The sequence below is a fragment of the Chiloscyllium plagiosum genome, chromosome 17 (assembly GCF_004010195.1).
Source record: "Chiloscyllium plagiosum isolate BGI_BamShark_2017 chromosome 17, ASM401019v2, whole genome shotgun sequence".
Lineage (NCBI taxonomy): Eukaryota > Metazoa > Chordata > Chondrichthyes > Orectolobiformes > Hemiscylliidae > Chiloscyllium > Chiloscyllium plagiosum.
The window spans coordinates 68090903-68104517 of record NC_057726.1 but is presented as its reverse complement, the minus strand read 5'-3'; the positions used below and the strand labels follow the sequence as shown (position 1 = coordinate 68104517).

The 13615-nt window shown below is 41.4% G+C and overlaps 1 protein-coding gene across 2 annotated transcripts in view; it reads right to left on the bottom strand.

Annotated features, from left to right (window-relative positions):
* The window catches only part of hydin (HYDIN axonemal central pair apparatus protein), a 915145-nt gene that overhangs the window by 351590 nt on the left and 549940 nt on the right, over positions 1–13615 (bottom strand). For both annotated transcript variants that reach the window (XM_043707374.1, XM_043707375.1), the window contains one exon: positions 5304–5440. In XM_043707374.1, coding sequence (XP_043563309.1) covers positions 5304–5440 — 137 coding nt within the window. The remainder of the gene's footprint in view (positions 1–5303; positions 5441–13615) is intronic.

Genomic DNA, 13615 nt, shown 5'->3' with positions numbered 1-13615 from the left:
AATGAAGAGGTCGAGGGCAGGTAAATAGGCCAGCACGGGTGTCCAGGTGGATGCAGTGTGTTGGAGGTGGGCGAAGGGGTCCTTGGAAGGTGGGCGGGAGTCCTGATTGTGAAAGTAAGCTCGGAGGCGAAGGCGGCAAAAGAAGTTGAGGCAGAGGGGTTCAGTTGTGCGAAAAATTATGCAATGAAAGATAAAGGAGAAGGTATGCTTGCAGGTTAGTGACGGAGTTGATTGCTACTTGAAAATAAAAGGAAGGGATAGAACATGTGAATGTCATATTGTACCAAGGAACCATAAAAGTTTAAGGAAATCCAATAATAGAACAAAGTTAAAGGCTTTGTATCTTAATGCACAAAGTTTTCAGAATAAAATATATGAATCAAACACAAAAATCAAGTAAATGAACATGATCTCAGAGCCATTTTGGGAATATGGTTACAAAGAAATCAAAACTGAGAACTTAGCATTCAGGGATATTTGACCTTTTGGAGAGAAAGGAGAGATGGAAATGGTGGTGGTGTGGCACTGTTAGTAAAAAATGACATGAGGACAATTGTGAGATGGTCTAGGCTTGGATGATGCAGTGGTGGAAAATAGTGAAGGATAGAACAGATTATTAGGAGTAGTGCACAGACCCCCAGACAGTAGGAGAAAATGAGGACTACAAATGCTGGAGATCTGAGTCGAGAGCGTGGTGCTGGAAAAGCACAGCCAGTCAGGCAGCATTCGAGGAGCAGGGGAATCGACATTTTGGGCATAAGCCCTTCATCAGGAAGTAGCCAGTAGCCAATCTGTGGGAAAGGCTATACATTGACAAATAATAGGTACATTTTTTAAAAAGGACAATAATTATGAATGACTTTACTGTTTGGGTTGATTTGGTTAATCAGATTAGAAAGTGTAGCTATGACAATGAATTCATTGAGTGCAATATGGAAAGTTTCCAATGTACTATGTCATGGAACTAACCAGGGACCTCAGTAGTGGGTAATGAGGCAAGTTTAAAAGATGACTTCCGAGGTAGTGATCTTAATGTGATAAGAATTTAATGTTCAGTTCAAGAGTGAGAAATTTGGGTTGGAATCAACGAGGTTGAACTGAAATAAAGGGAACTATAATGAAATAAGAATAGAATTGATTAAAGTGAACTGGTGGAGAGATTAGCAGGAATTACAGTAAGCAAGCAGTGGCAGACATTCATGGAGGTACTTCATGGCTCTCCGCAAAAATGCACTGGAGAGGGGGCATAGAACATAGAACATAGAAGTATAAAGCGCAGTACAGGCCCTTCGGCCCTCGATGTTGCGCCGATCCAAGCCCACCTAACCTACACTAGCCTGCTATCCTCCATATGCCTATCCAATGCCCGCTTAAATGCCCATAATGAGGGAGAGTCGACCACTGCTACTGGCAGGGCATTCCATGAACTCACGACACGCTGAGTAAAGAACCTACCCCTAACATCTGCCCTATACCTACCCCCCCTTAATTTAAAGCTATGCCCCCTCATAATAGCTGACTCCATACGTGGAAAAAGATCATCTGAAGCTTCCCTCACACCCACCTCAGTCCTGAACATTATACCCAAAAAGTTGACTTCTCCATCTCCTGATGCTGCCTGACATGCTGTGGTCTTGCAGCCTCCTGCTTGTCTACCTTGGATTCCAGCATCAGCAGTTTTTTGACTTTAATTCTTTAGATGGCAAGACTGTTCTATGAAGTGAGATTGGGCAAACTGGACCGTATTCTCTATTGTTTCAAAGAATGAAATATGATCTCAGAAACTTACAAAATATTTCAAGGGGTAAATATCACAGATACAGGCTCCTGATTGGGAAGTCTAGAACTGGGGTACACAATTTAAAAATAATGTAATGGCTACTTTAGTTCTAAGTGCAATATTCCAAAACCAAAAAGAATTCCCTTCTCTATTCCACATCGGTTTTGACTTAGCTGCGGCTTCAATTTCCAGTTTTAAGACTTTGATAGCCTCATCTTCATTTGTCATATAACTGAGCTTTCAGCTTCATACAAACCTTTCCCAAGTTATGGGTGTTACTCCACGCTCCCACAAGAAATTTTAGAAGCTTCTATCTGAAAGCCTAAAGCATTATGCAGAAGGGATGCCCCAATGGTATTATTACTAGACTATTGATCCAGAGACCCATGTATTGCTCTGGGGAGCCACATTTGAATCCTGCCAAAATCCATATACACCACATCTACCGCTTTCCCCTCGTCCACCTCCTTAGTCACCTTCTCAAAGAATTCAATAAGGTTTGTGAGGCATGACCTGCCCTTCACAAAACCATGCTGATTATCCTTGATCACATTATTCCTATCCAGATGTTCATAAATCCTATCCCTTACAATTCTCTCTAAGATTTTGCCCACAAACAGAAGTGAGACTCACTGGCCTATAGTTACTAGGGTTATCCCTACTCCCCTTCTTGAACAAGACTTCTTGAACAAGAGGACTACATTTGCTAGCCTCCAGTCTTCTGGCACTATTCCTGTAGACAACGAGGACATAAAAATCAAGGCCAATGGCTCTGCAATCTCCTCCCTTGCTTCCCAGAGAATCCTAGGATAAATGCCATCAGGCCCAGGGGACTTATCTATTTTCACCCTTTCCAGAGTTTTTAAACCCCTCTTCTCTACATACCTCAAAGCCATCCATTCTACTTAATTGTGACTGAGTATTCACATCGACAACAATGTCCTGTTCCTGAGTGAATACTGACGAAAAGGCAGAGGAGATTCAGTAGGAAGGTGCCTGTGATGAAATGTCTCAGTTATGGAGACAGACCCGGATAGACTGGGTTTGTTTCCTTTGGAGCAGTGGAGGCTGACAGGGCCTCTGATTGAGACATACAAAGTTATGAGCGATACAGAAAGAATAGATCAGATTAGATTACTTACAGTGTGGAAACAGACCCTTCAGCCCAACAAGTCCACACCGACCCGCTGAAGCGCAACCCACTCTGACCCTTTCCCCTACATTTACCCCTTCATCTAACACTACGGGCAATTTAGCATGGCCAATTCACCTAACCTGCACATTTTTGGACTGTGGGAGGAAACCGGAGAAAACCCACGCAGACACGGGAAGAATATGCAAACTCCACACAGGCGGGAATTGAACCCGGGTCTCTGGCGCTGTGAGGCAGCAGTGCTAACCACTGTGCCACCGTGCCGCCCATAGATCATGAGAATCTCTTCCCCGTGACAGACATGTCTAAGACCAGTGGTTTAAGGTGAGGACTAAGTGGATTTGAGGAGATCCAAGGAAAGAAAATTTGACACAGAGGATGGTAGAAATATGAAATATGCTGCCTGAGAGGGTGGTAGAGGAAGGAACTGTTGCAACATTTACAAAGCATCTAGATGAGCATTTAAAATGCTAGGGCATAGTGGGCAATGGACCAAGTCCAGGTAAATGGGGTTAGAGTAGTTTGGTGCTTGTTGGTCAGCATACAGACAGTGGGTCAAAGGGCCTGTTTCTATGCTGGTTGACTCTACTACATTTCTATGACACCTTCCATGACACCTGTGAAAGCCCCAGCTAACCTACACTTGATTCAGTCTAGTCTGCCATATTAGCTTTGCTCTCTCTATCTCTCACACACACATACACACACGAGAGAAGGTTCACTGGATTTGAAATGTTAACTCTGATTTTCTTCCTACAGTTGCTGTCAGACCTGCTGAATTTCTCCAGCACTTCCTGTTTTACGTCTCCCTCATCCACTATTCTTTGTTTCTCTTTACAGAAAAGAAACCCTAATTCACCTTATCCTCAACAATTTATGTCACGGATATTACTATTCATCATAATACTGATTACATGGCCACCATACAGTCCTTATGGGACAAGGTACTATTCCATATTGAGCAAACACACGTTCATATTATATGGCAATACCACAGTACTAAATAGGATAGATTCAGAATGGATGTAGCAGTTCAAAACAGGATATCCAATGCAGCGCAGTGTGCCATCTGCAGGCAGCAGCAGAATTCCATTTAACCCCACTCTATAACCTACTGATTGGGCATATCTTTTTTGATTAGCCACATCCATTTCACTGGGCCAATCACCTTCACAGCTACTGGCAGGGTGTTCCCAGCCTTGAGGTGACAGTTGTTCAGTTGTAAGTGGTAGGTTTCAGTAAGATCATGCATCGTGAAATGGAGATATCAACCATTGTTCTTTGCCATGTTCAGGTCGGTGAACAGCTCCTAGAACATACTGGGAGGGTACAGTCTTCTGTTAAGAAGTTTTCTTCCCTATTTCCTCATCCCTCTTCCAGCAGCTTGTCTTGCTCTATGTGACCTCTGTTCACTCTCTCTTCCATGCTTATTAATAACTACAGGTATATCCATCTTCAGAAACCACATGTTTGTGCAAGAACCTTGAACTCAGCAACTACCTTTCATAACACTCCATGCTATTACTTTTTGTGACTTGAAAGAACTACAGTAATCATGGTAACAACCAGAATAAATCAATCAGCAAGTAACCTGTAATTAGTTGATCCCATTTAGTGGATTAGGTGCTGAAGGAAAAGCATCTCTGCAACTCGATATATTGAACTCTGCAAGTTTGAGAGGGTAGAGAGTGTGGTGTTGGAAAAACACAGCAGGTCAGGCAGCATCCAAGAAGCAAGAAAATCGACGGATCACTCCTGATTAAGGGCTTTTGTCCAAAACGTCGATTTTTCTGCTCCTCAAATGCTGCCTGACCTGCTGTGCTTTTCCAGCATCACACTCTCGACTCTAATCTCCAGCATCTGCCGGTCTTCACTTTCACCAGGTTTGAGAGGGTGTTGTCCTTATTGAATGATGGAGCAGGCATGAAGTGTTGATTGGTTTACTTTTGCTCTTCGTTTATATATTTGAATTTGTGGTCAAATCTGGGGCTGATATCAGAAGATCATGCAAAGAATGATCAGTGTACCTCTGGGTAGGACAAAAGAAGCAAAACACAAAGGCTTATGTGAGCAGCAGTTGGAAACACTATGATATGACTCAACTTTATGGAAGAGACTCCCATTCATTCACATTGAATGTAATTTTGTGGCAAATAAGGTTCTCAGGTTCCCTCAGATATCTGTGTCCCATTGAATATATAGCCACAGACACTATTGAATAAATATCCATCTCAATAACAACACTTTAATAATTTCAGCATCTATAAATGGTGTGGAAAAATAAGTTTAAAGTTTAGATTGTATTTTCTGCACATCAAATGCATAGTTAGCTGTGAACCTTGACCTTTCCAAGCATAACAGCTGCCTTACCTGTTTTTTTAAGAGCATGTCGATCAGTGTAAAACGATACTGGCAAACAACCTGTGTTTGTAATCTTCACAACATGTATCTTGACAGTGCTGAGGATTACAAAGCCAAAATCCAGGACAAACTCTGGCAAATGACATCTGCAAAATAAAAAAATCATGGGTGTAATACATACGTAACACTACTTATTCTTAAATTATAAACAATAACCCACCATTTTCAGTATGGAATACGTGTGGCTGATTCTATCATTTACTCTGAAGTTCTGACAGGTTGGAAACTGAGAGTGAGAGTCTGGTGTGAGTAACAATCCAGCTTTTAAAGGACAAAAACCTTGAAGAAGTAGAGTTCATTACTGCATTCAAAACTAGGAAAATGGTTTTGATTGGGGGTGGGGGGTGGGGAGAGTGGTGACACATTCATATAAATGTGTCCAAGGAAGGCAGAGAGAGAGGAGAGGACAGATGTTACAAACTGCAAATTTCTTAAGATCAAAGATGTTATGACTAGTTTAGGCGTAGAAAGTCCAATCATGTTGAGGCTGTGAATTGTGGTCCTTAACGCAAGAATTCAAATGCAGCATAATTGCTGATGAAGGTACAGGGAGTTTTAAGTTGGGAATTGACTGACTTTGATTGATGGATTGATTTTATTGTCACATGTACTGGAGTATCGTTAAAAGTTTTGTTTATGAGCAGTACAGACAGATAGTAAGCAAACATGCAAAAATCAGAGTTTGGAAAACGACTTAGACAGAGGCGTACAAGTTACATTGCACAGGGCGAGCGCTCAGTGAGATCAACATGTGTGTGTGTTGTTTTCAGGCTGCTGTACCTTCTGCCTAATGGAAGAGGTTGTAGGAGAGCCTGACTGGGGTGCGATGGGTCTTTTTTGATGTTGGCAGCCTTTCCATGGCAACAAGCCATGCAAACGGAGTCCATGGATTGAAGGTTGGCTTCCGTGATGGTCTGGGCTGTGCACACCACATTCTGTAGTTACTTACATTCCTGGGCAGAGCAGTTGCCATGCCAGGCTGTTATGCACGTGGAGAGTATGCTTTCAATGCCCCATCAGTAGAAGTTGGAGAGGGTCCTCATGGCCATGCCAAATTTCCTGAGCCGCCTGAGGAAGAACAGGCATTGTTGTGTCTTCTTGACCATCACGTCTACGTGGGAAGTCCAGCATTGGCTGTCAGTTGTGGTCACTCCGAGGAACTTGACGCTCTCTACCCTCTCAACCTCAATTCCGTTAAAGTAAATGGGAGCATGTTCTCCTCCTTTATTTCTGAAGTCAATGGTCAATTCATTAGCTTTGCCAACCTTGAGAGAAGGTTGTTCTCATTGTACCATGTCTCCAAGCCCTCTACCTCCTTTCTATATTTGACACAATGTTGTTAGAATACAGGGTTCTTTCCAGATATCAATCTTTTGGGACATATTGAGATCAGGGGCAAATGTTTTGCCTGGAGCAGGGTGCTTTTCTGGTGTTACAAGCAGACTTAAAATCCTATGGTTATAGAGTCATACAGCATGGAAAAAGACCAGTTGATCCAACCGGTCCATGCCAAACACAATTCCAAACTAAACTAGTCCCACCTGCCTGCTCTTGTAGTTAAATCCAGGACTCCTGGTTCAGAGGTAAGTACACTACCACAATGTCACATGAGCATCCATTTTGCATTTTATTGCATTTCCCTTTAAGAGATGTCAATCACATTATTTAGTTTATTCAATCAAAACAATATGAAAGGAAGACTGAGCTGATTTGAGAAGATAGTTGGAATGCATTATCACCTCCACTCGCATCACAGAAACATTTTAAATGGAAAAGTTTGTTTTAATGTTGCTTTTTGTTACAATAATGTTACAATATCCCTTCCCTTGACTGTTTCTTCATCTGATTACATTTTACATTTTCAAAGAGAGTAAAGACTTTGGGGTTTTGGAAGGCAGATGTTAGACATAAATAATCCTGCATTCTGTAAATAAATAAACTGACTGTCAAAAATGGATTTCAGCTCACTTTCATAATTCACCATCTGGATTGGGATCCAATTAAGCTGCACATGGGATTTTTGGCAGATGTCTTAGCATTCACATTCAAAGGTCTCAATTTCCTCACAGAGCTCTTTCCTTATTGTCCAAGTTTCAGTGGAATACAGGAAAGTGGCAGAATAGGAGTTATTGCCTTGCTCGGAGTTTGAGTTTTCTTTTTATTAACAGATTCCTCAGCTTTGCAAAATTACTTTTGGTTATTCCTACTCTTCTTCTAACATGGCATCAGATCAACCATCTTTTGTTACCATTTGTCCTGAATTGACAAACCTTTTCCTGTGTGACACTGTCTATTTCAATCTTCAGTTTCTTTTCATGTACTCCTCCTAAATACCATTGTTTCTGTCTTTGCATGTTTATTCTTAGTCCATATTTACAGTCTTAGATTTGACTTGACTGACAATAGTTTGAAGGTTTGCTTTTGATTCTGCAAGTGGCACTATGTCATCAGGGCAACACAAGTTTGAAATGTTCTTGCGTCCAATTTTTACTCACAGAAGTGCAAACAATTCTTTGAATAATTTCTGTGTACAGACTGAATCATTTTAGTGTCAGTATACTGCTCTCTTCTCTGGAAATACATCTGATTGTCCTTTCCAGCCTATTTGGTTTCAGTCTCAGTTCTGGATAAATCTCACCTTTTACTGTCAACGTCATACTTCAGCAACGTTTATTAGTTTTTGGTATTAAACACAATCAAATGTTTTTCATAGCCTATAAAATCTATGTAAATGTTCCCATTTAAGTCTTTACTCTATACATCAGAGAATTAATCCTCAAATTCATCAAAATGTTTAACAATTTGGAAAAGGGACTATTTCTTTCATGCAATGTTTTGTGTATTATATGGAATTATCATCCACTTTTGAGGTCCAAGATCACTAATCCATATGAAAAGGAGTCCCTCAATTAAGAAATTTAGGAACCATTAACTTGGGGAAGTAAAATCAAGTTTTTCTCACTGGTCATCCGTGTTCATTTGTTCCTTCATTAGGAGGAAGGGCAGGATCAGAGAAGGCCATATAATACAGGCTGGGTTGTCTCCTAGGTGACTGCTACCTCGTGCTGAACAGACTATTCCAGTGCAGCAGGTGAAATAGTAAAGAACCTGCCTTAGCCACTGACAGGAGAAGACCACAGCCATCAAGTCACTTGCTACAAAATATGCAAATAGGTATAAAGGATACTTTTCATCTGTTAGTTGGTCCTTGATCTAATCTTGGGTCAAGAAACAAATAAATTGGCATGTCAATAATATTAATTATGGTGATGAAACATGTTCATAGTTGTGAATTTGAGAGAGATATAAAGAAAGAATGATCGTATTCTTCTCTTGATGAGCAGAGAATATCACTGGGCAGTAGGACTGCTTCTGCAGCATAGAGTTGTGGCATTCTTATAGAATCAAACACAACAAAAGATGCCTTTTGGCCCATCATGACTTTACTGCCAAAGCTGCACGAAGTCGATACCAGTTCCACTTGCCCGCATTAGGCACGTTGCCTTGAGTGTTGTCTCACTTTAAATGCTCATTGAAATGCTTTTTAAAGGTTGTGAAGTTTGCTGCCTAAACTACCCTCCCAGGCAGTGAATTCCAGACCTCTATCTACAACCCTCTGGATGGAAAAGCTTTTCCTCAAATCCCCACTAAATCTCCTACCTTCCTATTAAAATTATGTCCACTTATTGTTGATCCACTCATCCAAGGAGAACAGCGGATTTCTATTCACCTTGTCTATGCCCTTCATAATCCTATACATGTCTATGCCTCCTCAACCTGCTCTGCTTCAAAGAAATCAACAGAGTTAATCTTGCCTCCCTTCAGAGCTGAAATGCTCCATCTCAGGCAACATCCTGTTCAATAGCCTCTGCGCCCACTTCAGTGAAATCACATCCTTCCAAAAGTGTGAAGACCAGAACGACACATAGGACTCTAGCTGTGACCTAGCCAACATACCTATCCCTGCTCTTAAAATCTATGCTTTGCCTAATAAAGGAGTGTCCCATCTGCCTTCTTAACTACTTTACTAACCAGACACCTTTAGGGATTTATGGAAAAGTATCCCAAAATTGTTCTGTTTCTCTGGACTTCCTAGTGTCCTGCCATTGATATATACTTTGGCTTTCTCGAATAAAAACATCAATAATCCCATCAAGTGCTGTTCAAATACATTATAAGGCAACAATATACAAATAAACATAATATGTACAGGATTACATAGGAGGATTAGGAATGTGCAGAGACCATTCAGTGGCTCAAGCCTGCCCTGCCATTCACTGAAACTAAGTTGCTCTCATTCTCAAATACTTTACTGGCTTCCCTCAATCCAACAGGTTCCTTCCCACAGTCTGACCTGCAATAAGCCAACATTAATTCAGACAGCCCTCACACTGCACTTCAGAAAGGATTACTCTCTACTTCAGAAGGACTAATATTCCTGCTTGCCAGTTGCTTATCATGATTTAAAAGCATGGAAATTCTGGAGAAATACTACCAAGGACTGACAAAGCCATGTTAATGCTGGTGAACTAAAGGCTAGTATTATGAACACTGAATGGTTCATATGATGGTTGTTTCAAAATATCACCTCTAATCTAGGGTGAAACAGAATGTGTTGGACAGGGTGGTATGTGGGAAGTACTAAACTTCTGCCTGGGTATAGGCCCTTGTAATCTGCTTGTCATGTTGGAAAGAAACCCAAAGCAATAATCTATTGAAAATGAAGAGACAGTGTAGATACCTTGACACAAAGAGATGGACGGTTTTGAAGAAGTGGTACCCACATAGAGAATCAGAGTGTAAACTTTTTTTTATGTTAACAACTCAGCAGAATGCTTGGAAAGATTGGCTTTCTTTTCAAAAGTAGGTGGGTAAGACAGAGGTGAATTGTGGAGATGTTAGAAACAAGATGGTCTTTACTGATGCAAGTCAGTTCTGGAATACTCAGGTTGACAGGAATGATTTTCAAAAACCAAAGGTGTGATCTTGCAATGTGAGGGAGAAGTGAACCTGCTGGAAAGCTGTGAGCGACTTGTAACTTCATCTTAAATGTCACATGTCTGGCAGAAGTGTTTTTTAAAGTAAATATTGGATATATTGGACATGTTAAATAGTCAATGTGAAAGAATGTTTTCATCACAAAAAATAAGAAGAAACTAATACTTCAGTCTAATGCTTAGCCTATATTGATTTTAGCTTCTTTATTGCATTAAAAGCCATAAAACATGGTATCCTGCCTTCTGTTCATTTCTGCTTATTGTTGGAAAATTATTTTTGTTTTTAGAAGTTATCAGTCTCTAAGGAGATCATGACAATAGTCATGGTAATATTCTGCCTAGCAAAGAAGCTAGTTATTTTAATACTTGGTGAGGAATGGGTTTCCTCTACCATCCCAACACAGCTGCCATTTTTGACAGCGGAGCATTGAGAACAAAGCATCTGCATAATCTTACCCTCCTGCTGTCTGACCCAGTTTCTGAGGCAGCATGTGGCATGTGGACATGTAGAAACAAGAGGCTTTTAATTATAGTAAATTACTCTCCCAGCATACCATCTGGCACTTTTCTGTTGCCAGAGATTGCAGTATAAGCTGTCGATGTCAGAACTCTCAGTAGCATATTTTCTTCAGTGTACAAGATAAAATAATTATTTAACTAAGCCAAGGACATTAAAATCATTACATTTATGAAAGCACAATGCCTTGCGAGTGTACTAAGTTAACTAAACGAGCTTTTCAATTGTTAATGTTGTAAGAATATATGCTTTTTCAGTCAGTAAAGGATGTGAGTGTTGCCAGTCATTGTCCATTAACAAGTGCTATTAGGGGGGGATATGTCACTTAGGCATAAGTTCTGTGATCAGGTCACCAGTGACCCAGTGTTTGTGTGTTACTGTCTCAGTCTCAATGATTTTGTAAGTAGGCCTCACTTATAGATTGGCCAAGTACCTGGTCCATGTTAGGCCTTGGTGTTGGGATCTCATCACAGTGGATTGGGAAGTCCCTGTACAAGGGACTAATTTAAAGAATTCCAAATACTTAAAGGTAAGTGGCCACATATGACTGACAATCATCTTAGTGCCCTTATTTCAGCCTTTGCTAGTCACAATGAATAGGAAGATATTCATGCAAACTGTAACAAAGTATAAAAATGCTGCAACCATCCAAAGCCCCCTTTAATGAGTGATGAAGGTGAAAGCAGTGAGAAGGGGACATGGCTGTGCTTCTCACTGCATGGCATTGCAGCATCTCTAGATGGGTGAGAGGAAGATTAAAATGGCAGTCTTCATTTCAGTCCCTGGTAGCATCGGTCTCCCGGTGTATGTTAATTGCAGCAGATCACTCTCTTCTGAAGTGGTGCTCATGTGCCACCTGTGCCTGGCCTTTACTAATAGTACCTCTCTCTGTATGCACATTGGCTGAAAGGTAGGTATGGTGTACTTCCCTTGCAGAATGATCTGTCTCCCACCAGTGACATCCATTCAATTTCCCTCCTCTTCTTTCAATAAACACAGGTGAAGAAGGATTCGCACAGGGAAACCCATTTCCTCAATAGTGTGTACAAACCAGAGCAGTGCTAGATATTTAAATACAAAAATTCCTGAGGTGAAAGAAATAGCAATTAACAAAATTGCGAAGAAAATATGCAAAATACTGCTTCAAATTCCAAGTTTCATAAAATAACACCTCAGCCCTTGTGGATACTTATTTTATATCAAAAGATAGATGAGAATATAGATAGATATAATAGATAGATGCTGCATCAGCTTAAACAACTGTCATTTCTATACATGTATAATCATATCTTACGGGGACTAATTTTCATTCACTTATATATGGACTGCAAGGCGTTGCCAGTGCTTGTACTAATTTCAGCCACAAGGCAGAAGATTATGGTAAATGGACAGAAAGAATTAACCAAGCAGTGCAGATACAAAGGAAAAAAAAGTAACAAATATAGATTGATACATCTCTATCAACCTCACTTTGCAATCAATTAAGATCATAAGACACTGGAGTGGAAGAAAGGCCATTCGGCCCACCGAGTCCACTCTGCCATTTAATCATGGCTGATGGGCATTTCATTTCCACTTACCCACCCGCTCCCCATAGCCCTTAACTCCTCGCGAGATCAAGCATTTATCTATCTCTGCCTTGAAGACACCCAACGTCCTGGCGTCCACTGCACTCCATGGTAACGAATTCCACAGACCCACCACACTCTGGCTGAAAAATTCAGAACTTTTGAATGGCAGAAATGCTGCTGCCAATTTGTTTGGAGTAATGTCGCACTGACAATATCTAAATAAACGACTACGTCATAATTTTTAGGTGTTGGCTCAGGGATAAATATTTGTTGTGGTTCCACAGGCCTGGCTGCGACTGTTAGATTCCCCTGAGAGGCTATCCCCCCAACAGTGTCCAAAAGGATATACCTGTTAGAGAGGGGAATAGTCACAGGAGACTCCTGTACTACCTGCCTGCCTCTCCTAGTGGTCATCCATTTAGCTGACTGAACCTGCTGTGGTGTGACGCCTGCCCGTAACTAGTGTTTATCATACTGTCCATCCCCATATGTTCCGCAGTGTGTCCAACTGCCGCTCCAACCAAACAACATACACTGTGAGGAGCTGCAACCAGTTACACTGCCTGTAGACATAGTTGTGAGGGACACTAGACTGCTCCCTGATCTCCCACATCCGGCAAGAGGAGCACACCACTGTCCTGACTGCCATCTCTGCCCCTTTACAGTAAGAAATATAAAAGAATCTTACCTTGCTTGCCTTTCTCACTGAAGCCTGGTATTCACCTAAGCCACTTCCACCACACAGTAACAAAAAGATGGGGTACTGGGCTAATGGTCGGAAACTTGCTAGTGTGGATGAGCAGAGGGATCTTGGTGTCCATGTACACAGAACTTTGAAAGTTGCCACCCAGGTAAATAGTGCGGTGAAGAAGGCATATGGCATACTGGCTTTTATTGGTAGAGGAATTGAGTTCCGGAGTCCTGAGATCATGTTGCAGTTGTATAAGAGCTGAAAATGTGTTGCTGGAAAAGCGCAGCAGTTCAGGCAGCATCCAGGGAACAGGAGAATCGACGTTTCGGGCATAAGCCCTTCTTCAGGAATGAGGAAAGTGTGTCCAGCAGGCTAAGATAAAAGGTAGGGAGGAAGGACTTGGGGGAGGGGCGTCAGAAATACGATAGGTGGAAAGAGGCCAAGGTGAGGGTGATAGGTCAGACTGGGGTGGGGGCGGAGAGGTC